At 54.4% G+C, this 23,260-nt stretch overlaps 2 protein-coding genes across 2 annotated transcripts in view; both read right to left on the bottom strand.

The window, feature by feature from the left end:
• Positions 1–319: 319 nt before the first annotated feature.
• On the bottom strand, positions 320–13,554 carry CUNH13orf46 (chromosome unknown C13orf46 homolog). The gene is made up of 6 exons (XM_037042141.1): positions 13,115–13,554; positions 6,323–6,374; positions 5,493–5,748; positions 4,227–4,274; positions 2,529–2,596; positions 320–421 (listed from the first exon to the last, which is right to left on the bottom strand). Exons 1-6 carry the CDS (start codon positions 13,302–13,304, stop codon positions 355–357), a joined length of 681 nt encoding a protein of 226 aa, XP_036898036.1. The 5' UTR covers positions 13,305–13,554; the 3' UTR covers positions 320–354.
• Positions 13,555–15,478: 1,924 nt separating this feature from the next.
• Positions 15,479–23,260, bottom strand: part of RASA3 (RAS p21 protein activator 3) — a 120,024-nt gene continuing 112,242 nt past the window's right edge. Inside the window, exons 21-24 of the mRNA XM_037042097.1 lie at positions 22,326–22,534; positions 21,005–21,108; positions 18,037–18,220; positions 15,479–17,240 (exon numbers count right to left, since the gene is read on the bottom strand). Coding sequence (XP_036897992.1) covers positions 17,165–17,240; positions 18,037–18,220; positions 21,005–21,108; positions 22,326–22,534 — 573 coding nt within the window. The 3' untranslated portion in view covers positions 15,479–17,164. The remainder of the gene's footprint in view (positions 17,241–18,036; positions 18,221–21,004; positions 21,109–22,325; positions 22,535–23,260) is intronic.

Consider the following 23,260-nt stretch of genomic DNA (forward strand, 5'->3'; position numbering starts at 1 on the left):
AGAGCAGCCACAGAAGGGGAGAACCTTTGGTCACTCTTTACTGTGTCTTTCTGGAAGATGGCATCATGGTTCACCCAGCGGGTCAGTGATTCCCATGCAGTCACCGGTGTCCCTGAAACAGGTCCGTGTGGCATGCTGCTGGTCTGTGTCCCTCTGTGTCTTCTCGCCGACCCCAGGAGACAGAAGTGGAGACCCTCGGTTACTGGTCATAAGGGGTGGGCCTTGAGGGGGAGCAAGGAAGCTGAGGGGAGGTCATATGGGCAACCTAGCCCCACTCTATGCTACCTCTGTCTCCCACGACCCCCCTGCTCACCCCGGCCGGCTGCCGTGTGCAAAGTACCTTCTCCAGGGCTGCTACACACTCCCTTTCACTTTCTTTCTGGTGGAGTATGGAATACAGCACACCCAGCTGGTACTGGTCCTGGAGGTGGAGAGAGGAGCAGAGAGACAGGAAGGCCATGGGGCCACAGGTGCCTGGAGTGTGGAGCCCAGGCCCCATGCAGCGCCCCTCCAACCCCAAGTGCATGCATGCCACAGGGTCTCCACTCCAGCCTCTGCTGCACCTCCTCTGCTCAAGTCCTGGGAGCCAAGGGCTTGCCTCTGCCGTTGCCGGGCCCTGTGCACAAAGTTGGATTCCAGGGCAGAGCCAGGCTTGCCTTCCTTCCAGATGCCCAAGTCTTCCCAGCCCACCACCATGTCTTTTGTCTTCTGTCCCAGAAGGCCTGAGTCAGAAAGGACCCTTGGACATGAGAGACCTTAAAGCCCAGCTGAGCCAGGTGTCCTAGGCGATGATTCCCCACATTCGGCCCTGCACATTCCCAGAGAGTCCCAGCCTGTGCTTGTCTCCTTGTGGGGTGGTCTCTGGGGCTTCCCCTTCTGATCTAGGCTGACTTGGGGAGGAGGCAGTGGCCCCCTCATGTGGCAAGGACCACCACAGCTCGGTGCCAGTCCATCCTACGGGGCTGCTAATGGGCCACCGGCACATGCGTACCTGGTCCCACCATCTGAATGGGCCCGAGGGAGAGGGCTGGACAGAGAAGCCTTAGCTGTGAGGAAAACGGAGACCACAGGTGAGCAAAGGCAGCAGAACAAACTGGTGGCCTTGCCCAGCAAGTGACCAGGCCTGGCCCTCCAAGTGGGCCCACTGCAGACCCCCTTCCCACTGGCCTAGAGGCCTCCAGCGGTCAAGGCTTGGTTTTGGAGTGCTGGTCCATCTCACAGGTGTTCTGGGGCAGCTGAGCCCTGGGGGTGAGACCAAGGGACCAGACTGGCCTTTGGGACAGAGAATAAAGCCCCCGAGCTGCATCCAGTGTGGCTGAATCCATCACCACGACCATTAAGAGACAAAGAGAAAAGAAGACTCATTTTAAGCCTCGATTTGAGAGTGCGAAGAGGCCACCCGCTGTCTTTCACGTCGCCAAAGCTGACGTGAGCGGCTGTGGGAGCCAAGGTCAGAAAAGAGGAGGATCTTCAGAGTGAAGAGGGAATAAAGCTTCCTCACAGGAGCTCTCTCCTCCGAGACAAAGATCTGGGGACAAAGTGGTAGTAACAGCAATGGGCAATTAAGCGAAGGGCTATAACGCCATGAGCATTCAGCGGAGCTGGTGGTCCAGAAAAATGGCGCCCACGGAGACCCCATTTTCACCGGAGCGCCTGTCTGGGGGCCCCCCGGGCCGGCCTCTATTCCGTATCTGTGCTTCAACACCACGCACTCCTGTGCGGTTTTCACTGTTTCTGAGTGGGTGCCGGGTGATTTCGAACCCTCCTCGTTGGTGTGCTGTTCCACCTTATTTATTTAAAATGACCGGGTGTCCATTTTACAAGCAAAGAGAGAAATTTTTCTGATTAAAAGTGCGCAAACAACTAAACCAAGATATTAATTCAGTTATTAATTTTTAGTGGAGAGAAGTTGAATGAATTGCTATTTCCTTCCTTGTGTTTCTCTGTATTGTTTAAAGTAAAACAGGCCCTTGGGCCCTTGGTTGGTACAGAAGTGAGCCAACCTCACCCTCTCCCATCACCTTTTATGGCCATAGGAAGTAAGTGGTGGGGCTTTGAAGGCCCTACACAGTCTGCACCCCAATAGGGTGTAGGTAGTCAGGACACATGCGAGGGGTCCTCCCACTGCCTGTAGAACCAAGTTATGGGACCCTTGCAGCCAAACCCCCAAACTAAGAAACTGGTATATCCACAAGGCTACACCTGCTCTCACCTCTTCTTCCCTTCTTTCCATCCTCCATGTTCTGGCCATTTTGTTGGTTGGGGGATGGGGAGAGAGAGTCTGGCTACGGAGTGAGGGGGGACTCGAATTGGAGGTTGTGCCAGACCCCGTGGGTGGCTAGAGGCCCTGTTGCTGGCCTCATGGCCCCTCCAGCTTGGGTAGATACTCAGGTGTCTGTGTGCCCCCAGAGGAGGAGGGAAGGCAGGCAGGCTTGGCTCTGCCCACCCTGCATGGCACAGTGGGCCCACCAGAAACTGTGGTGGAGGAAAAGTCTCCCCACCTCCCCAGGTGTGAACTCATTACTCACTCGTCTTCTGACAAATCCCCCATGTCCATCTGGGCCTGCTTCTCCTCTCTCGTGGCACATGTGACCACCTGTGGGAAGCAGCAGAAGTCCTTTAGGGGATGGAGTGGGGGAAAGACTTAACCGCAGGCACCAGGCTGAACGTGCTGGACCCGAGCAAGGGTCAAACAGAGTCCTGAAGACTGCACTGGCCCTGAGCATCGGACACACCACGGAGCGCCATCAAGCGGAAATTTCTAATTAAGAGACCCTGACCACGGACTGCGCCCTGGATATGGCCACCATGACCTCTGGATTACAGATCAGAGAAGCGAGCCCTTAGTCTCAGCTCTGCCACAAGCCAAGGCTCCCTGAGTCCTTAGAACCTGTGGCGCCCCATGGTCGCCTCGTCAGGAGTCAGTAATCAGCTGTCTTCACTGTGTAGCATGTTCTGAGGGCAGAGATAGAAGGGGCAATCTGGAAAAAGTAACTCCCAGCAGGAGATTAAATTTACAAGACAAAAAACTCCTAAAAGATGACAGCTCACTCCAACAGAAAAGTGGAGAGAGACATCCCAGAGAGGCCATTGGGTCAACCACTTCTCTTTACAGAAAATGATGAGGACGATGATGTGACAATGATGACAATAGTGACAAAAGTGATGCTGCTGCTGCTGGTGGTAATGATAAGGATGATGCGATAATGGTGAGGATGATAACAAAGATGGCGGTGATGATGGTAATGATGTAGGTGGTGCTGGTGGTGACGACAGTAATGGTATAGATGGTGATGACTGTGATGGTGGTGATGGTGAGGATGCTAATGAAGATGGTGGTGATAATGGTAATGATGTAGGTGGTGATGAAGGTGATGGTGGTGATAACGATGGTGATTGTGGTAATGAGGATGACGGTAGTGATAATGATGATGGTAATGGTGTAGGTGGTGCTGGTGGTGATGACAATAATGGTGTAGGTGATGGTGGTGATGGTGAGGATAATAGGGATGATGTGCTGATGGTCATGGTGTAGGTGATGATAGTGGTGATGAGGGTGATGGTGGTGATGAAAATGGTGGTAGCAATGATGGTAATAGTGTAGGTGGTGCTGGTGGTGATGAAGACAATCATGATGGTGGTACTGGTGGTGATGGTGTAGGTGGTGATGGTGTAGGTGGTGATGGTTATGGTGATAATGATGGTGGTGATGATAAGGATGATGGTAGTGATGATGGTAATCAGACACTCTGAGAGATTTACAAGACAACCCTTGGGTGCAGGTCCTACTAAGATTCCCATTTTACACATGAGACAACTGAGGCATGGAGAGGTACGGTGCATTTGAGCATTTACTGGCAGAGCTGGATGTGGAGGCCAAGTCTCCAAATTCCCAAGCCTGTGCCCCTTCTACCACCTCAGCATGGTCCCACAAGGAGTTCTCAGGGCCCAGGGCACCCCAAGAGTTGACGCAGCCCAAGAGCCCCTGATGGTGTTGGAATGTGTGCAGGTTAGAGTGAGAGAGAATGAAAAGGAGAAGAGGGTGCCCTCCGGCCCATCAGGCCAATCCCCAACACCCTGAAGCTTTCTCTATGCGCCGTCCCTGTCTTTGCCTCAGCACCCAGCAAACACGTGCACAGGGCCCGCGCCCCGAAAAAGCCTTGTGGGCCCTGAGCACAAGCATTTCCCGGCGGGTAGTTTGGCTTTGTTGTGTGAAGGTTTTTTACCTCCTCGGCGTGGTCTCCCAGATCAATCTCCACAAACATACATGGTTTCTGTGAATGGAAAGTAAAGAGACATGGATGACAAGCTTGGGTGAGCTAGGGAGGTGAGCAGACTTCCTGGGAGGTAAAGTGTGCTCCTGACCCCGGGCAGTCAGGGTCAGAGCAGTTACCGCTGGGACCACCAGACACTGGCAGTGCTCGGGGGGGCCCCTGCCAAGCTAGGCGAGAGCTGCTGGCAGTGCGGATGGCAAGGCGTCTGTGGGCCCACTTTGGCAGATGAGGACAGGGAGGAGTATGGCCTTCCTCCCTCTCCCTGCTCACCTACCATCAGGTCCCTGAGACCCCAGAGGCTCTCTCCCACCTCTGCCCTCTGAGAACCAGGGCCTCCAGGGGCAGGCACGTCCAGATCTGGGGCAGTCCCTCCAAGCCCACCCCAGACCTGCTCAGTCGGGAAGCATCTTTCACTTTGCCTCCCACTTTGCCAAATTGTAAAGACTGCCTCTGAGACGTGAAAAGCGCTGGAGTTCAGGTGTTGCTGCCCTAAGATCTCATTGGGCACCTGGGCTCAATCTACAGTCTCACCATCGGTAGCACTTTAATCAACACCAAGACAAGGATTTGGCATTGGTGAAGGACTCCCCTAAACCCCTGGAATCACACCAAGGACCATCTGTTATAAATCCTGGTAAAACATATCCAGCTACCTTGCTGTTCCCCACCGTATGAATTAGAATGGAGAACGATGGCCACCTTCCCTCAGAAAGTGCCCTGTGCTGATTCCTATGATAGTGCTGACATGTCTCTGGCCAACACGTCAGGCTCCAGGACTGGGACTCGGGGGTGTTCTCTTGGGCCAAGGTCACGCTGAGTGTTGGCTCCTGTCAGGGACCCGCATGTCTTTAGCTGCCACACTGTTTGGAGTTAGGACGCCCCAGCATGAGGCCAAGAGCAGAGTTTGACCTGGAAGGCTCTGTGGGGGTCAGGGTAGGACTTGGTCCAGACTATATACCACGGTCCTCCCAAGATGACTCAGGACCACATGCCCACAGTGCGCTCAGGGTCCAGCAGGACAATGCCTGATAGGCCTCCCCATCTGACTTCTGTCGCCAAGTTAAAAAGCTCTTGCCTTTTTTTCCAGGTGGACTTCCAGCTGTATGGACCCTGACTCCTGTTCCTGTAAGAAGACACCAAACAGGTCACTAAAGGTAAGGCCCCACCCCTAGGGCACAGCAGTACATGGACACTGCCTGTGAAGGACCACGGCCTGACCTTGGCCTCCTGGGTGCGTATGTCTGTGCTCTCGTCTTCTTCATGCCGCTCCTGGTCGCTGGCCTCAGAGTCACTCTTCTGGACTTCTGGTTCCAACTTTCCACCCTCCTGGTCCGACTTTTCACTCTCATGGTCCAGCTTTTCACTCTCATGGTCTGACTTTTCGACCTTCTGGTCCAACTTTCTGCTTTCATGGTCCGACTTCCCAAGGGCATCCTGGTTCTTTCCCTGCTTGTCTTCCTCTAGGCTTGCCTGACTGTAGAAGTGGAAACAAGGGTTTGAAGGAAGTGTCACAGCTTCAGGATGACAACTTTCTCCCTCTGGGACACAGGCAGCTCTGGGAGCAGGTCTGGCCTGTATGTGTAGGCGGAGAGGGACCTGAAGGTGCAGGGCTGCCCCACCCTGAGGGCAGGGGGGTGGGTGCATAGACAAGGTAGGCGGCCTACAGCGGCGCCGAGGACAAGGCCGTGCTACTCAGGCTGCTTCCGTCCACACCAGTGCACATCCAGACCCTCCCCAGTGCGAGGCCTCCAGCGGGCCCCGAGGTTTGGGACCAAGACACCTCCCTGACTCTGGGGCTGCAGCTGGAGGCGCTGCCTGAGGAAGTGGGCACAGGGGAGGGGAGGGGGTTTGCAGCCCCAAGAGCTACCTTAGTTCATCCTGCCTCAAGCCCTCCCATCTGAGTGCCTGGGGTTCTCTCAGGACACCCTGGGGCTCCTCAGGGCCTCCAAGTCTTGACCTTGGTGCTGGCCCCACCTCCTGCCCCCACTGGCTCCTGTGTCTTTCACGAGGCTCTAGAAAGCCACCCCTGCTGGACAAAGCCAACCTACCAGATGGTGTCTTCGGCGTCACTTTTTAGGATCTTTTCCTGATCTTCAGGCTCTGAGGAGGAAGGAGCAGTTTGTCATAACACTTCCATCACATGGTCTGGGAGTGCTGCTGGCCAGGGGTCCCATAGCGCAGCCCCACTGAGATGGGTGGGACCACCCCACAGGCACTGGGTGCTGGGCGCCCTGCAGCTCCAGCCACACTGTGGTGCAGCCTGACAACCAAAGCTCACAACTAAAGCAATCTCAGTTTTCATCCTGACAGGTTGTCTCTTGATTCCCTGCCCCAGGGTGTTGCCCACCCCCTACAGCACCCCATCCCGGACACGGCCACTCCGGAACCTCTCTAGGCAGAACTCCAGGTAAAGCACGAGGCATTGCCCTTACAATAAATGTGTGAGACCCAGGGGGACCTCTCGAAATCCCCCTGACCCCAGCACCCTGGACTAGAGGCAGCAGAAATAAAGGGTGGGGGCGGGAGCCCACTGGGCAGGCCTGACCCCAGGGGAGGGCGATGTGGCCCCAGGAAGTGGGACTTGAGCCTCATGCAGTTCGTCCAGCAAATCCACCTCCTCACAGTTCCTCCTCTGAAAGGCGTGCCTGGGGCTTAGTGTAGCCATTTATCTGAGGAAATTGCTGACGCAAGTCCAGGTAGTAAGGATCTTTGTCCAGGCGTGAGAGACCAGCGTACTCGGTAGCTCCGGAACCTGCCTGGCAGCCAGCGAGCTGTTCTTCCAGCCTCAGCCTCACGTAAGTAGTGACTGTCATTAAATAATTGAGGTGAAAGTGCATTTGGCAACACTGGCAGGACCAGAGCATGGGTCTCACACCAATTTTCAGTGAGCACAGAGACTGCCACTTCCAGGAGCTTGCCAACCAGGAGAGCCTTCCAGGAGGATCTAAGAGGGGACCCAAGGTCACTGACATTGACGGTCCTGTTTCTGTGCAGTCACATCTGAGCCTGGGATGGCTGGGTTGACCGGTTCCCTGTAGTAGCTACCCCTCCCCACAAGCAGCTTGGCGCCCTCCTCGCCCCCCCCCCCAACACACCAGCTGAGGGCCCCAGATGTCAGCACAGCCTGGGGGAAATGCCAAAGCTTTAAGTAAAACTTTTTAAAATGATTATTTATTTATTTTTGAGAGAGGAGAATGGAGGGGGAGGAAGGGGGGAAGGCAGGGAAAGATCAATGTGAGAGAGAAATATTGATCGGTTGCATCTCTCACGTCCCCACCTGCAGACCTGGCCCACAACCCAGGCATGTGCCCTAACTTGGAATTGAACCAGCAAAGTTTCAGTTCCTGGGAGGGCACACAACCCACCGAGCGATGCCAGTCAGGGCTCAAGTAATACTTTTGATGGGAGGCCTGGCCAGGGCACCTCTGAGCAGGCCCTGTCTTCAAGAATTGTCTCACAGAATTTGGTTGTCGGATCAGCTACTCCAGGCCTTCCATTCAATGTGGATTCGGCTCTCAGGCCTCACGCTGGGGCACCTGCCCCACGGAGGAGGTGACGGCCTGGTTCTGGGAGGTGCCCGGCATCCTGCTCCTGCTTCTTTCTCTAGGGAGTCCGAGCAAGACAGCCCTCGCAGACTCTCACGCTGTTCTGCTCCTGGAACATGTCCCCCAACCCCTGCCATCTTCCAGTGCCGTCCCTCCTGGGGACCTGGGCAGCCCTGCCTGGTGTGCAGCAACCCGCCTTGGAGGGAGCTTCACGTCACGGCCAGGCCTTCTTGATGCTCGGCTCATGGGGCCTTGGGCTGTGTCGTTGGGGCATTTTCTTTGTCTCTGACTGGTCTGAGTTCCCTGCGCATGGGAACGAGGTGTCCTTCATGTCCTCCTTCCACAGTGCCCACACTGGCTCAGGGGACATTTTTGCTCTGTGGCTGTGCCGTCCCTAGGCAGACACTGGCCACACCAGGGACAAAAAGCCCTGAGGGCAAAGGGTGGTGGTGTGAGAGAGGGAGTAGGACAACTGTCCTCAGAGAATATTTTAAAACTTGGTACAGTAGTCCCCACTTACGTTCAGTCTGAAAATATTAAATGGAAAATGCCAGAAACAAACAATGAATAAATTTTTAACTGTGTGCCATTCTGAGCAGCATGCTGAAATCTCTCTCTGTCCCGCTCCATCCTGCCCAGGACGTGAAAATCCTTCTGTCCAGTGTACCCACACTGTGCAGGCTACCTGCCTGCTAGTCACTTGGTAGCCGTCCTGGTTACCAGTTCCACTGTCATGGTACCACACTGCTTGTGTGGTTCAAGTGATATTTACCTTAATAACAGCCCCAAAGCACAAGCGTGCAAAGAGAAGCCGTGAAGTGTTTCCTTTAAGGGAAAATGTGTGCACGTGTAGGAAAAGCATAGTATATACAGGGCTCAGCATTAGTTCCAGGCATTCACTGGGGGTCTTGGACCGGGTCCTCCGAGGAGGAGGGGGGACGACGGCAGCTCTGAAGGCACCCACAGGGAGAAAAGGAGCACTCCAGCCTCAACCTCAGCTAAGAGGACCGAAATGATCCAGAATCAATACTTTCCAGGCAGGGATTTAAAACTGACTTTTTCTGGAAAACCCTCAGGAGCCTACTAGCCTGTGTACATGTGCTCATGTGCGTATGCTTGTCTGTGCCTGTTTTATTTCTAATTCTATTTTATTGATTATGCTCTAGCGGTTGTCCCAATCGTCCCCCTTTGCTCCCCTCCACCCAACACTCCCCACTCCCTCAGGCAGTCCCCCCACCACTGGTCACATTCATGGGTCATGTCTAGGTTCTTTGGCTACTCCATTTCCTACACTGTACTTTACATGCCCATGGCTACTCTGTGACGACCTATTTGTACTTCTTAGTCCCCTCACCTTTCACCCATTCCCCAAACCTCCTCCCATCTGCCAATCATCAAAACCCTCTCCGCATCCATGATTCTGTCTCTGTTCCTCACGTTTGCTTAGTTTTTTAGATTCAATTGTTGATAGATATGTATTTTTTTTTGCCATTTTGTTGTTCATAGTTTTGATCTTCTTTTTTCTCTTAAATAAGTCCCTTTAACATTTCCTATAATAATGGTTTGGTGAAGATGAACTCCTTTATTTTTTCTTGTCTGGGAAAAGCTCTTTATCTGCCCTCTGATTCTAAATGTCTTTGCTGGTAGAACAATCTTGGCTGGAAGTGCCTGTTTTTCACGACTTTGACTATTTCTTGCCAGTCCCTTCCAGCCTGCAAAGTTTCTTTGGGGAAATCAGCTGACAGTCTTATGGGAACTCCCCTGTAGGTAACTAACTTCTTTTCTCTTGCTGATTTTAAGATTCTCTCTTTATCTTTAACCTTTGGCATTTTAATTATGATGTGTCTTGGAGTGGACCTTTTGTATTCATCTTGTCTGGGACTCTCTGTGCTTCCTGGACTTGCATGTCTATTTCTGTCACCAAATTAGGGAAGTTTTCTTTTATTATTTTTTCAAATAGGTTTGCATTTTTCTTGCATTTTTCTCATCTCCTCTGACACCCCATGAGGCAAATGTTGCAATACTTGAAGTTGCCCCAGAGGCTGCTTACACAATCCTCATTTTTTTAAATTCTTCTTTCTTCTTGTTGTTCTTATTGGTTGTTTTTTGCTTCCTTATATTCCAAGTCATTGATTTGATTCTCAGCTTCATTAACTTTACTGTTGTTTCCCAGTAAATTGTTCTTTATTTCAATTAGTGAGTCCTTTGTTTCTGGCTGATTCCTTTTTATGCTGTTAAGGTCCTCACTAAATTCCTTCAGCACCCTTATAACCAGTATTTTGAACTCTGCATCTGTTAGATTGTTTATCTCCATTTTGTTTAGCTCTTTTTCTGGAGTTTTGATCTGTTTTTTTCACGTGGGCCATGTTTCTTTGTCTCCTTGTTTTGGCTGCCTCCCTGTTTGCTTGTATGTATTAGGTAGAGCTGCTTTGACTCTCTGTCTTGGTAGTGCGGCCTAATGCAGTAGGCGTCCTGTAGTGTCCAATGGCACAGCCTCCCCTATCACCCAAGCTACATACTTGAGGTGCACCCTTCATGTGGGCTGAGTACACCCTCCTCTTGTAGTTGTTCCTTGATCGCTGTTGGAGGGTCAATGGGAGGGATTTACCCACACCCATCAGCTTCAAGGATTGCCTGTGACAACTGACCACCGATCTCTGTCTTCCATGGAGAGTCAGCAGTGCAGGGGCAGGGTGGTGGTACTCTGACATGGTCTGTAGCTGTCCACTGGGTGTGCCTTCTGTGGTTTCCCAGGTGGTACAGGTCAAGTTCAGCCCCCACATGTGTTTTGCTTTGGGCCATCCTGACTGGGCTATAAAGCAATCTGAGATGGCTGCTACTTGTGCTGGACTGGAAATTCCCAGGCAAAGTCAAACTGTGAATCCAGGCTGGCTGCTGCTCGTGCTGGGCCTGGGACCACTTAGCAAGAGGTATGGGCGCTGGGGGTTCACTGAGGTTGGCTGTTGCTTGTCTGATAGGATTTAGGAAGTTGTGAAGCATGAGGCAGGACCAGCTATTCATATGGAAAAGCCAGTGTTAACAGGTTGGCCGGTCCCATAAGTTGGGTAGGACAGAGACTCACTGGATCACCAGGGCCAGGCAAACAGTGTTAGACAGGTTGATGGAGCCTCGTATATGGCACCTGCCTGCTGGCTCTGTTGTTCCATGGAGGGAGGGTTCAGAAAAGCGACAATGACCTTTGTCTGGGAGAAACTGTCCCCCAGCTCACCCCTTGATGCCAGACAATTCAGTTCCTCCCTGTGTGCCACTGGTGCCTTCCAGCTGCTACCCTGGTGCTGGAGCTCAGAGGGAGCGAGTCTGAGCGAGTCTGTGTGTGTGGGTTCTTTAAGAGGAACTGCTTGGGACCCCAGAACTTTCTCTCAATGAGTCTCTGCTGGTATTTGGAGCTAGAAATTATAGGGTCTTATCTTCCTGTCATGGAAACCCTGGGCTGGAGGGGCGGGGGTCTGGTGTGGAGCTGGGACTTTTCACATGGGACCAAAGATATCCCTATCAAATTTTTAGCCACCACACATGGGTGTGGGACTAGCCCATTCCACATCTCCGTCCCTCCTCCAGTCTGGATAGACGTGGTTTCTTTAATTCTGTATTTGTCAGACTTCCATTCAACTCGATTTCTGATGGTTCTATGTGACGGCTATTCTATAATTTAGTTGTAATTTTGATGTGGTTGTGTGAGGAGGTGAGCTGTATTTACCTATGCTGGCCTCTTGACCTATACGTGCCTGTTTTAGAGGACAGAGGGCTTTCCCAGGCAGGTCTTCAAATCTTGTTTCTTCCTATTATACATCTGAAGCATCCGGAAAGAAAGAGTTTTTCTGCCCCCATCCCCACCCCCACCCCCATAGTGTGGGCAGCAAGGCCAGGGGCAGCCTTCCCCAGCATGTGGCTGGCGAGGCCTCCTGCTCTGTGTCCTCAGGCTCCTGATTGAGCAATACAGCCTGGGAGCCCTGGTGGCTGTGTGGCAGACAGTGGCCCACACAGAGGCCTCCCTGCCGCCCAGAGCCATCGTTACTGGAGATGTGCCCTCTGTGTCTACTTGCGATATTTCCTAGGCAAACTTAGGCTGATTTCTTCTTTTGGGAACTCTGCTCCTCGAGTGAGCCTGGAGGAGTGTGGCCCTGTGCAGAACTTGACCGGAAGGGGGCGGAGGAGCCACATGAACTGCGCCCACATTGCTGCTGGGCCAGCATGTCCTCTTCCTTCTCAAGTGACACGCGTTTGGATTATTACACTACAGAAGAACAAATATGTTTACGCCCCTACCCCTTCTATTTTTTTGATCCTCACCCAAAGACATCTTTTTGGATTTTTTTCCAATGCTTTTAGAGAGGAAAGAGGAAGGGAGAGAGGAAAAGATTGATTGGTTGCCTCCCGTACCTGCCTGGACCAGGGACCAAACCCACAACCCTTCAGTGATGGGGTGACGTTCCAACCAGCTGAGCCACACGGGCCAGAGCTGCACCCCTGGGGCTTGAACAAGCCGTGTTCCCGTTGACTGTTGCATTTCCGTGGCCTTCTGGCACCCTCATAAAAGGCCACTTGCTGGTGTGAATTCCCAGGAGAACCAGACTGCTAAGTGCCCCAGCAAGTGACTGTGCTAGTCATCACTGTCCTGCAGCCAACGCAGGGTCCTGCTGCTCTGGGGGAAGTGCCACAAGATGCCTACAGGTGGGAGGGCATATTCAAGGTGCGGGTCCAATAAGGACTAGGGAGTTTGGAGGCCCATCCCCTCTATGACCACACCTCGGCCTCAATCGGCATGTTGAGAAATATCCTAGAGTGGCAAACATGGCCTAATGTAAGGGACAAACCTACTCACAATTTAAAAGCCACATTAAAAGTTACCCACAAGGGTGACAGGCAGTACTATGCCCCACAGGTTCGTAGCTGACCCCAGGCCCTGGGAGGTACCACGGTTCCTTAAATCAGATGGAGGTTGGACTCAGAGAAACCGTGTCACCCAGGGTCTCACTATAAACCTGAGACACTTTCCATGCTAGCTCACCCGAGGCAATGGTATTCCCTGTGAGTCTGATGGCTTTGCAGGCCCACAGGGCTCCCCAAGGTCCTGGTTGGTCCTCACTTCCTTCGTCCTGCCCCCAGAGGAACTTCCAGTTGGCCCCCCGCAATGGGTGCCCAGCCCTCATTTGGCCTCACGGGAGCCCCCGTCTGGTTGTCGCCTGAAAACCCGTGTTTGGTGCCCGACACTTGGCCTTGGCCGAGCGGGCCACAGGGGAGGGAGGCTGCTCAGCGCTGGGCTGCAGGCCCTACCTAGGTCCTTGCCCGGCTTCTGGATGCTGCTCGGAGGGTCCCCCTTCTGGTGTAAGCCACCCATGCTCCTGCTCCTCTGCAGCTCAGCCACCTCGCCGGTCCCCTTGAGGTGTCCAGTGGCCACCCCCAAAGGAGGGGCCCCAGCACCCGGCCGGTGCCTCCTGTGCACGCTGCTGGCATCCTTCTCCATCCTGCTCCCGTCAGGTCTCGGGAAAGAAGAGGGACCCGGCTTTCAACACGGCCTCAGACAGAGAACATGGCTTCCAACCTCTCCCGAGGGGGGCAGTCCAAGAGTGTGCCCAGGAGGCCTCCGTTGCTAAGTGTCCCCTGTGACATCACTGCAGGGTCAGAGGTCAGAGGTCATCTAGAGCAGCCCTTCACTTAGGCTGCGGGTTTGAGGAGCAGGCTTTGCTGGGCCCCCCTCCTTCCAGGCCATTGCTGGCCTATCCACCAGAGAAAGAGAGGAAGGGGGGCCAGGCAGGCTAAGGGGACAAAGTCGTCACAGACCCAGCTTGGGCAAGTGGACGCAGGACTCTGCAGCGGTGGTGGGGGCCGCGGTCAGCCCATCAGTGGTGTGAAGGTGTTCTTTCTCCGTACCCTCTGTCTGGGGGCAGGCGGTTTGAACCGCACTAACGAAAACTCCCACTTCAATTGGCATATGCAGTCGGTATGAGTTTGCTGGCGTTGTCACAACAAAGAACCACAGCCTGGGTGGCTCAAACATCATCTTTCTGGATTCAGAGAGGCCCCTCCCCTTGGCGCGCAGATGGCTGTCTTCTCCCAGGGTCCTCACAGGGTCGTCCCTCTGTGTGAGTCTGTGTCCTAATCTCTTCTTATAAGGACAGCAGCCACAGAGGATTAGGGGTCACACTAATGACTTCATGTGACCTTCACAGTCCTCTCGGACTGATCTCCACACACAGTCCCGGTCTGAGGTACTGCGGGTCAGGGCTTTGTCAGCCCGTAATACAGCCTAACAGAAAACGTCTGACGTCCCATTTGAGCACACAATTGTTTTCCCTCAATCACCTGAGACCAGGAGGGATAAACCGCAGTAGGTGCTTTTCCCAAGCAACCAGCTGATTGCACTTGGGGTGTTGTAAATTTTAGAATGAAGCCAAAATGACTCCCTAATTCCACCTGCACTTCCATCCCATCCAACAAGCTCACAGCATCTTAGCTCACAGGAGGCCTCAGGTCACCAAGCCAAGTGGCCTGCGCAGGCACAGACGTGGTGCCCTCGTACCTGAGACATTCCTCGGAGGCACCTGCTCCAACCCCGAAGGCGCTAACCTTGGAGAGTGCAACCGAGGAGTCATGGCAGGGGGACGCTTAGGGGCAGCGCTTTTCTTCTGGTGACAGGTATTCTGGAGAAAGAGGAAGTGGCAACAGCCAACTGTGACCTCTCACTGAGGGTCCTGGGAGAGGGGCTTCTGGTCACCGCATTCCCCTGCGTTTTCTCCTTTCAGCCCTCCTGATTCCCTCGGCGGGGCCTGGGGTGAACACGAGTCGCCATGGCCCCTGGGGCTGCCCTGTGGCCCCGCTCTGGGTGCTCCTGTTGGGGCACTGTTGGTGCCCACGGCCTCTCACGTCACGGGCAGGCACTCCCCCTTAGGCCCCACCCAGCCCTCGGCTGCCCCTGCCCAGAGCAGACAAGGGGAGCCCAGAGAAGCAGTGATAGATGTGCCCTCCCCGAGTCCATGCCCCCAGGGAAGGTGGCTGCAGCACCCTCAGGGATGTCTGATTCTTTTCAGAACAGCTGACCCAGGTGGGAACTTCAAAACCTACTGAATGAAAAACAAATGGAGAAAAGAAATAAGGAAACGAGAAGATGCATTCTTCTCCCCAGAGGCGGGGTCTCCCCCTTAGAGCCCCTGTTGTGCACCCAGCTCCTCCCTCTGCACCCCTGGGGTGGGGGGACAACCCCCTCTGCTCAATGGCACACCCTCCTGCTCCTCCTGTCTCGGTTGCCTGGCCCTCAAGCTGTGTCCTCAGAAAGTAATGTGGGAGAGAGCCTCTCTTTCCCAGCCTCCTCCTCAAGCTGGACCCCTGTCTCCATCCACACTGGACGTTCCCAGCAGAACGCCCCCGGTAGCCCTCGCGGTCCCCAGCCCTGCACCTTGCTGCCCGAGAGCACCATGGTTTCCAGCTCAGCCCGCAGCTCCACAGCTGGCCCTCACCCACCAGCTCAGCCCGCAGCTCCACAGCTGGCCCTCACCCATCACCTGTCCTCAGGGGTGAATCTTGCCCGTCATCACAGGCGTGTCATCCAGCTCCCCACCTGCCCGGCTCCACGGCACACCCCCATCTCCCACGCATGCAGTTATCAGTGGGCACTGCTGGGAAATCACGCCAGTCCTCACAAAGAATAAAATGTCCATTTTAATTGGCCGGTAAAATACATCACAAATCATTAGTATCTTATAAACAGAAACATCAAGTTACAAATCCATGTTAAAAACTGCCATTCGGTGAGTGTCCCAAAATTTATTTTTTGCAATGTACTTCTCGATCATCTCTTTTTGTAGCAAGTAACATTACTATCTGCCGTCTAGATTGAGTCTGAAGGACAGTCCCTGCGAACACGAACAAAGATGGACACAAGAGCACATGGTCCTGCGTGTCTGAACAGTGCTTTCCAAATCTGGTGCCTGCAGCTAGGAGGGCTGCCTGAGAAAAGTCAGCAAACACCTCTCCTTGCGTTATAGGACACCCTCACCCCCAAAGAAAGCAGCCCCCACCACTGCTTCTAAGGGCTTCAAAGAAACACAGTGCAATACTGCTTCTGGGGCCCAGGGGGCGTCTGCACAGCTTGGTGCCTCCCATTTCAAGCTCAGCATTCCTTACCCTCCTCTGTTTCCTTTTAGTCCTACGTGTATTGATTTTAGAGAGAGAGGAAGGAGGCAGGGAGAGAGAGAGAGAGAAAGAGTGGGAGGGAGAGAGAGAGAGAGAGAGAACACTGATTGGCTGTCACTTTTATGCATTCTGACGGGCCTGAACCCGCGACCTAGTTATGTGCCCTGACCAGGGATCGAACCTGCAACCTTTTGGTGCACAAGACAACTTTCAACTAATAATGAAGCCACCTGGCCAGGACCTTTCCTCGCTTTCTTTGGAGGACCTGTAATTAGCTTCCATGAGACGTACCCCATTCCCTTCTGTGCCCTATGGTGGCACCCTCCCTTTAAAAAGTCCAGGTTTGAAGATTCTGAGTTATTTTGTATCAAAGAGCTAATTAAAAACATTAAGAAAAACAGCTTGAAAATAACGCACATTTCTATTTTTAAAATCTTCCCCAAGCTTCCACAAGGGGTGGCAAGTGTGGATCCTACTTTTCAGCCCCATTGACAGCAAGCAAACACCACCGGTGCTTGAAGTGGGCACAGGGCGGACTCCCAGCTCAGCTGTCAGCAGCTCAGGGACAGCCAGCAGGGGTGGGATTCTAACCTGCGGGAGAGACACCTGGAACTGCTGCCACCAGGAACTCAACAGAAGAACCCTATACCCCTAAAATATCAAGAGCGTCCTCAAATTGGGGTCTCCGTGCACTTCTGCACATCCCGGCCATAAACCGGACCCTCCAGCCAGGAACAACACCAACATCAAAAGCTGAAACCAGGGGGCCAACTGCCCGTGGGTGCTGGGACAGCAGGCTCATAGAAAAAGAATAATGCTCTCAAGGCCCCAGCTGTGCAGAGCCGCAGGCTCCCTGGGGCAGGCGCCACAGGGACCAGCAGCGGCGGTGGGGCACAAGAGGGACAGAAGCACCCGCTCTGCAGAGGGCGAGAGGGCGCCTCGGCCGGTCGGTACAGAAGGGCCAGGTTGGGGCGCCCACCCACCAGTGCGAATAAAGTGCGTCACAACCACAGAAACAGCCCTGGAGTCTCAGAAGATGGATGAGCTTGATGCTTGTCATCTGTGCCAGTGGAGGAAGTGTGGGTCCCTCCGCTTCCTCGCTCAGCCTTCTTGTCTTTGTCTCCCCCCGTCACAGAGACTGCGACTTCTCCGGTGCAGCCCACGACACTGGCCTGGGACAGGGCGCCTCCAGGCTTAAATGGAATGGGTGGAGACCTCCGACTGCTGCCTGATGTAGCTCTGGAAACTCTTGTCTCCAATGGGGTGCTCCCTGCAAAGGGAGATGGGAGAGGAGAAAATGAGGTACAGCCCCCTCCACCACCAGTACTCATCCGCACCTTTACTTAAGAGTCTTTCTTCTATCTATATGTGTAATGCGTATCCTTTGTCATAAACATGAGAAACATAGATAAGCAAAGGAAGAAAGAATCAGCCCAAAGCCCTGGTAGAAGCACCACGGCGACCCTGGTCACAGTGTGTAGGTCATGTGTGCACACGATCGTGCGCACCAAGCATGTGCAATGAGCCCTTTAAGTGATTTAACCCAATGCTCCCAGAGTCGGCGAGGCTCTCCCTGCCCTCCATTCTTGGGGAGGCAGGAGGCACGCAGTGTGGCTGGACTGCCTGCAGGCGCAAGGCTGATAGCAGGCGGAGAGGACACAGGCATCCAGGCTGAGCATGGGGTCGCTGTACCCCCAACCCTCCTCAGAAGACGCCAACGGGGCATCGTCCAGAGCTGGCCTCCAGAGACAGGGAAAAGGTGCAGGACGTGCTGCAGGCAGGGCTGCTGGCCCAGGAAAGCCTAATTTTGGAAGGCAATGAGCTAAGGAGGTGGGAGGCAGGAGAGACAGGAGAGGCAGGGAGCGGGCGGGGAGGAGGTGCTGCCCCCGGGACACTGCCCAGAGCATGCTGGAGTGTAGTGTGGTCCTGCTTGGAAGGAGCCGGGGAGCCTGCACAGTCGCCCACGCTGCACACAGTGGTTCCAGGGCAGGCCTGACACCCTCCCCTTCTCTGGTTCTCCATGTACCCTTGCTGAGACTTCCCATGCAAGGGCACGCCATACTCACTGGCTCCCGTATTTGGTCTTCTTGAACTTGTCCCTTTTGTACTGGGCATGTTCCTGCTCCAAGGCCCCGACCCGGGCGATGACCTGCTTCAGTGTCTTGTAGGTCTCCTGGGGGTCATCGATGACGAAGGTCGAGTACTCCTCCTGCTCCGGGCCATCGTACACAGATCTGCTCCCACAGGCCTCTGCATCGTGGGGGGCAGGGCGGGAGGTCAGTGAGAGGGGAAGCACCCAGACAGGCTGCTCCACAGAATTCACAGGAGAAGGCTGACCATTCATACACAAATGCACCCAGAAGCAGGGCCATTCCCACCTGTCCATCCTACACCGAGGAGCCCCGCCCAGACTGAGCACTGGAAAAGCCTGCAGAGCTAGAAAGCCAGGGCCCAGGAACAAAGGCTTCTGAGGATCCAATGCCCAAATGCCAGGGCCCCAGCCCCCTCTCTGACCAGCCCTCCTCCTGAGTGACCTGGGTCTGTCCATGCCCCACCAGCTCACTGAGCCAGAAACCGTGGATGTCTGTGGCTCCTGGGCACTGGGCCAGGCTGGCCCAAAGGTGTGTGGGACCACACACGGTCGGTCTGGGCAGAGGGGCTCAGGCACGCCCCCTCTCGGCCAGTCTGTGCGAGCAGTTTCCCAAAACCCCCAGCACCCGCACCTGCTGTGCAGGTACCTTCCTCGCCGGGCACCTCGCTCCCGCTTGAAGGCCTCACTGTGGCCTTCAGCCACCCACAAAACGCATCCAGTCAACACCTGAACTGGAGCAGCCCCCATCTCGTCCCCAAACACCTGGTCCAGGCCCCTCTCATCTGTCCCCAAACACCTATGCTGGGCCCTATGCTCCAGAGCAACAGAGAGACCAGGTAGGAAGACGTGTGCTGTGCAGGTAAAGACTTTACTGTCTTTACTTCCTAATCAGAGAAACCTCTCAATTCTAATTGAAAGATCACAAGTCTGTGCAAAGGAAAATGGGAAAGATGTAAACTTTCAAAGGAAAAGGGAGCGGGCCACGGGAAGGATAGGGGCTCTAAACGGGAAGGCCAACAGGGTGAAGATGAGGAGGAGGAGGGAGGGAGGGGAGAGGAGCCCGGCGCCCCTGGAGCACCCAGTCTGAGCTCAGCCATTTCCTCTTTGAAGTGAGTGAAGCACAGGGTGCCGGTCCCTGGAGCCCAAGGGCCTGTATTTCCTCCCTGTAGCCACTGCTTGGCTTTAGGCAAGTTAGCTACACTCCAGAGCCCCAGTCAACCCTTCTGGGAAATGGGGACACCGGCACCTCATGAGTCTCCGGGCCCAGGGCCCTGCAGAAGTGTGAGCTGTGGTTGCCACTGTCATAAAGATAGAGAGAGGGAACAGATGCAAAGGAATGTCAGTCACCATGAACAGGTCAAGAGAGCTAAGACCTGAGTTAGCAACTGTTTGTGAAACTGTTAAAAAAAAAACAGAAATTAAAAGATATTTCTCATCTGCACAGATGAGATGCACAGATGAATCGCCAAAGGCCCAGGCAGCAGAGCCAATGGTGGCGATGGTGACACAGACAAGGATGCAGGCAGCAGGACACGGCCCTTCTCACCTCTGGACTCTGCTCACCGCTCAGTCCCCGGATTGACCCGACAGGCTTGGCAGCACTTCTGCCCCATCTCCCAGGAGAGGAAGTCAGGGCCAGCCTGGGGCATGACCTGCCAGTCCGTCTCACAGCAGATGCCAAAGCTGGCTCTGAACTGCGGCCGCTCTACCCTGGAAGGATCCCGTCCCAGGGCACCAAAGAGCGTGCTAAGCGTGGGGGAGTGCAGGAGGGTGACCTGGGAGGGGCCCCAACCCTGGAGGACATCTGGGAACTAAGGAGGGGGTAAGTGGTGTTAACTGCCGAGACCATGAAGGAAGAGGCGCCCCTAAGGCATGCACCCATCAGATGTGAAATCCGTGAATGGTGTAGCACTGATAATAATAAATACATTATAAGCTAAGCTCAGGGAGGAGAAACTAAAACAACACCAACTAGAATGGATCACGGTAAGCACACATTCGCCGCACTTCCTCTTGGTCTGTGAGACCAAGACTTAGGGCAACGCCGAGAGCGTGTGCATGTCGATTTCAATGAGGCAGCTGATACACTTTCACAGAGCAGCCCAGGAACAAGACGCAGCACTAGAGACGGAACGGTTCATCGGAACGGTTCATTCGTGCGGACCACCCACCATCCCGAGGACTCCACTGCCTCCCAACCAGACACCTTCAGACAGCTACACACAACGACACCGCATGTAGAACAGGGAGGTTCAGAGGGGTTCACAGTAGGTCTCCGAGATGCTGTGGGTTTGGTTGTGGAACACCACAATAAAGCAAATATTGCAATGAAACAAGTCATGCTCATCTATGGTTTCCCAGCACATATAAAAGTTAAACAGTACTGTTGTCTATCAACTGTGCAATAACACTATGGCTGGAAAACCCAACGTACACACTTTAATTAAAATTATTTTGCAGCTGGCCCTGGCTGGCGTAGCTCAGTGGATTGAGTGCGGGCCTGCAAACCAGACGATCGCGGTTCGATTCCCAGCCAGGGCACATGCCTGGGTTGCAGGCCCGTTCCTTGCAGGCTAACTACCAGCAGGGGACGCACAAAAGGCAACCATACATTGATGTTTCTCTCCCTCTCTCCTTCCCCTCTAAAAGATATATAAATAAATAAAATCTTTTTGAAAAAATTATTTTGCGGCTAAAAAAATGCTAACCATCCCGTGCACTCTCAGAGATAGGTGATCAGTTGGCTGGTGGGGCGTCCCCTGGGTGTTGGCAAAACACAGTCTCTGGGACTCACCACAGAGTGGAGCACAAATGGATGAGGTCCACCTACACTTCCCCGAGTCATCCCTGCAGAAAGCTCCCTGTGTCACGGGGACCCTGGCCGGGCATCCCCAAAGCTGCCTGTGATCTGCGTGACAGCCTGGATCACGCCCTGTCCTCACCTTGCATCTTCTCCAGTTTGCTCATGTACAGGTTGAACAGGGAGTAGATGCGCTCCGTCTCTCGGTCCCCGTCGATGTCCAGCTGGATGTTTGCCGGGAGGCCGCTGCCCAAACACAGCAAGAACAATGGAAAGCACAAGGCTGTTAATCCTGACACTGATTTCTTTAAAGATCACTAGAGAAGACGGAGTGATCCAACACTGAGCGTATCCGACTGGGCTGGGGCCCTTGCGTGTGGTTTGTGAAACAATCACAAGTACTGAGAAGTGACCGTCGAGTCTGGGAGCACTGGTGGCCTCTCAGTACCCACAGACCTGCCAGGGCAGCGATCAAACGAGGCAGACTTTTACTCTGCTGTGAAAAGGAATGGCCAGGAATAAAAATAGCCCTGACAGGTACACCTGGGCCCTGTGCCCAGAAGGGTCAGTTGGCTGCCTCAGGTAGGACCAGCGGGCCCCTCTCTCTCCAGAGGCTGTGGTGGGCTCCCACTCCTCCTGAGGGGACAGCACTGCCCTTTCCCCAGACAGCACCCAGCCTCTCCGTGGAGATGGGGTGGGGGCTCCGTCACAGGCTCCTGGTGGGACTGGCAGGGACTGATCCCGAGTCTCAGCTTCTCTGTCTGTGAAGCCGAGTTTTCTATGCCCACCTCCCGAGAGCTTTGGGTGCTCTGTCACCTCCACAACCACAACGTACAGCAGATGCTGCTGTTTTCACAGGTCACATGGGGCACAGGGACTGGCCAAGCTTGAGCCACTAGGCCTCCTTCCAGGATGGTGGAGATGAGCCTCTAATGACCTTTGGGAGACCCAGCTAATGGTGGGGCTGGGCGAGAAGGGCCACTCGGTTTCTAGGAGGGGTCTGAGGGGATAGGCCCAAAGGGAAGGAGGGGTGACAGCTGGAGAAACCCAAGGGGGTGTAGTCAGGAGGATGGGATACTACCGGACTTTTGTGGAAGAAACAAGATAGTAAAACCTGCCCCTGGGGGTCTTCTCTCTCCATGGGCACCTCTCCTGGATTGCCCACCCACTCCCCAAGGATGGCTCTGACCCCTGGAAGGGACAAGAGAACCCACAAAGGCTCAAAGCTCCTGCCAGTCTACACAGAGTCTACATGAGGATGAGTCCAGGGGCTCCCTCGGGTGTAGACTCCTGGACCATTCAGAGAACAGCCTTGGAGACCCAGCCTGCACACATGCAGTTTGCTGAGTAGGTGGGGACTGCATCTTAGCCCCAGTCTGACCCCTTGACCAAAAGGGTGCACAGCCAGATAACTGCACTGGGCGGCTGGGAGGGTCCAGGAGTCTGGAAAGGCACAGGCCTACCCAGTGCAGGGGGAGCAGCCGGGGGCCGTGTCCGAGGAGGCCCTGCAGCACAGCCAGTGGCCGTTGAGGTAGGCGGAGGGGTGGTAGACGGTGAGGCGCTTCTTGTTGCACTGGCTCACTTTGGTGAGGATGTCGATCCAGGCCTTGGCCTCCACGCAGTTGTTGGCCTGGATATACAGCGCTCGCTCAGGCTGGATGACCTGGAACATCTGAGGACACAGAGCATGGGTTCAGGGGACTGCCCAGCAAGAGCCACAGGTGTCACTATCTTCTGCCCGAACCACAAGGGTTGTTATTTTCAACACCTACCAGCCCAGAGAGGACAGCAAAGGGTGTGAAACTGACCCAGAGGCCCAGACAAGCCCAGTGGCTGGAGGGAGGGTAAAGGGCTTCCTACTCCCCCTCCAACACACAGGAGCAACAGGAGCCATGGGGAACTAAGAAGACTCAGCTGGTCACCCACGGCCAGTCTGGCCAGGGCACTTCCCTTCTGGGGGCATCAGGGGTCTTTGTTCGAAAAGCAAACAAGCAACACTGCCTGAGGACCTCCTGAAGCTGACTGTGGCTGTTACGCAAAAGGGCTGGTTCCTTTGGGTGCCCGTGTTTTTCAGCTGGGGTGGGCTTCTGTGGGAAGTACATCTGAGCTCACCTTGCCTGACTTCCTTTCCTCACCCCCAGATCTGTCTCAAGGCCTTGGCACATGGTGCCTCCATCTGAGAGGCCTCTCTCTCCCCCACTGACCACCTGAGGACCCTCCTTCCTCCTTCCAGGCAGGTGTCACTTCCTCCACCAGGCTTCTCAGAGCTGCCACTGCCTTTCCTATTTATTGTCCATTCAACAAACATTCCTGAGCACCAGATACCGTCCTAGGTCCTGGGGACACACTGAGGGCAGTTTTTGCCCTCATGAGCTTTCAGCCAGCAAGACAAAGCACA

The sequence above is a fragment of the Sturnira hondurensis genome, unplaced genomic scaffold (genome assembly GCF_014824575.4).
Source record: "Sturnira hondurensis isolate 20B ecotype Veracruz unplaced genomic scaffold, ASM1482457v3 Scaffold0003681, whole genome shotgun sequence".
Classification (NCBI taxonomy): Eukaryota; Metazoa; Chordata; class Mammalia; order Chiroptera; family Phyllostomidae; genus Sturnira; species Sturnira hondurensis.

What these genes read in the sequence shown, in the direction of transcription:
- CUNH13orf46 (XM_037042141.1), bottom strand. Translation starts at nt 13,304, where the DNA reads ATGGAGAAGGATGCCAGCAGCGTGCACAGGAGGCACCGGCCGGGTGCT. An exon ending in GAAGCCGGGCAAGGACCTAG is followed by an intron (nt 6,375 to 13,114) that starts GTAGGGCCTGCA and finishes CTTCCTCCTCAG; the next exon opens with AGCCTGAAGATCAGGAAAAG. An exon ending in GACGCCGAAGACACCATCTG is followed by an intron (nt 5,749 to 6,322) that starts GTAGGTTGGCTT and finishes CCACTTCTACAG; the next exon opens with TCAGGCAAGCCTAGAGGAAG.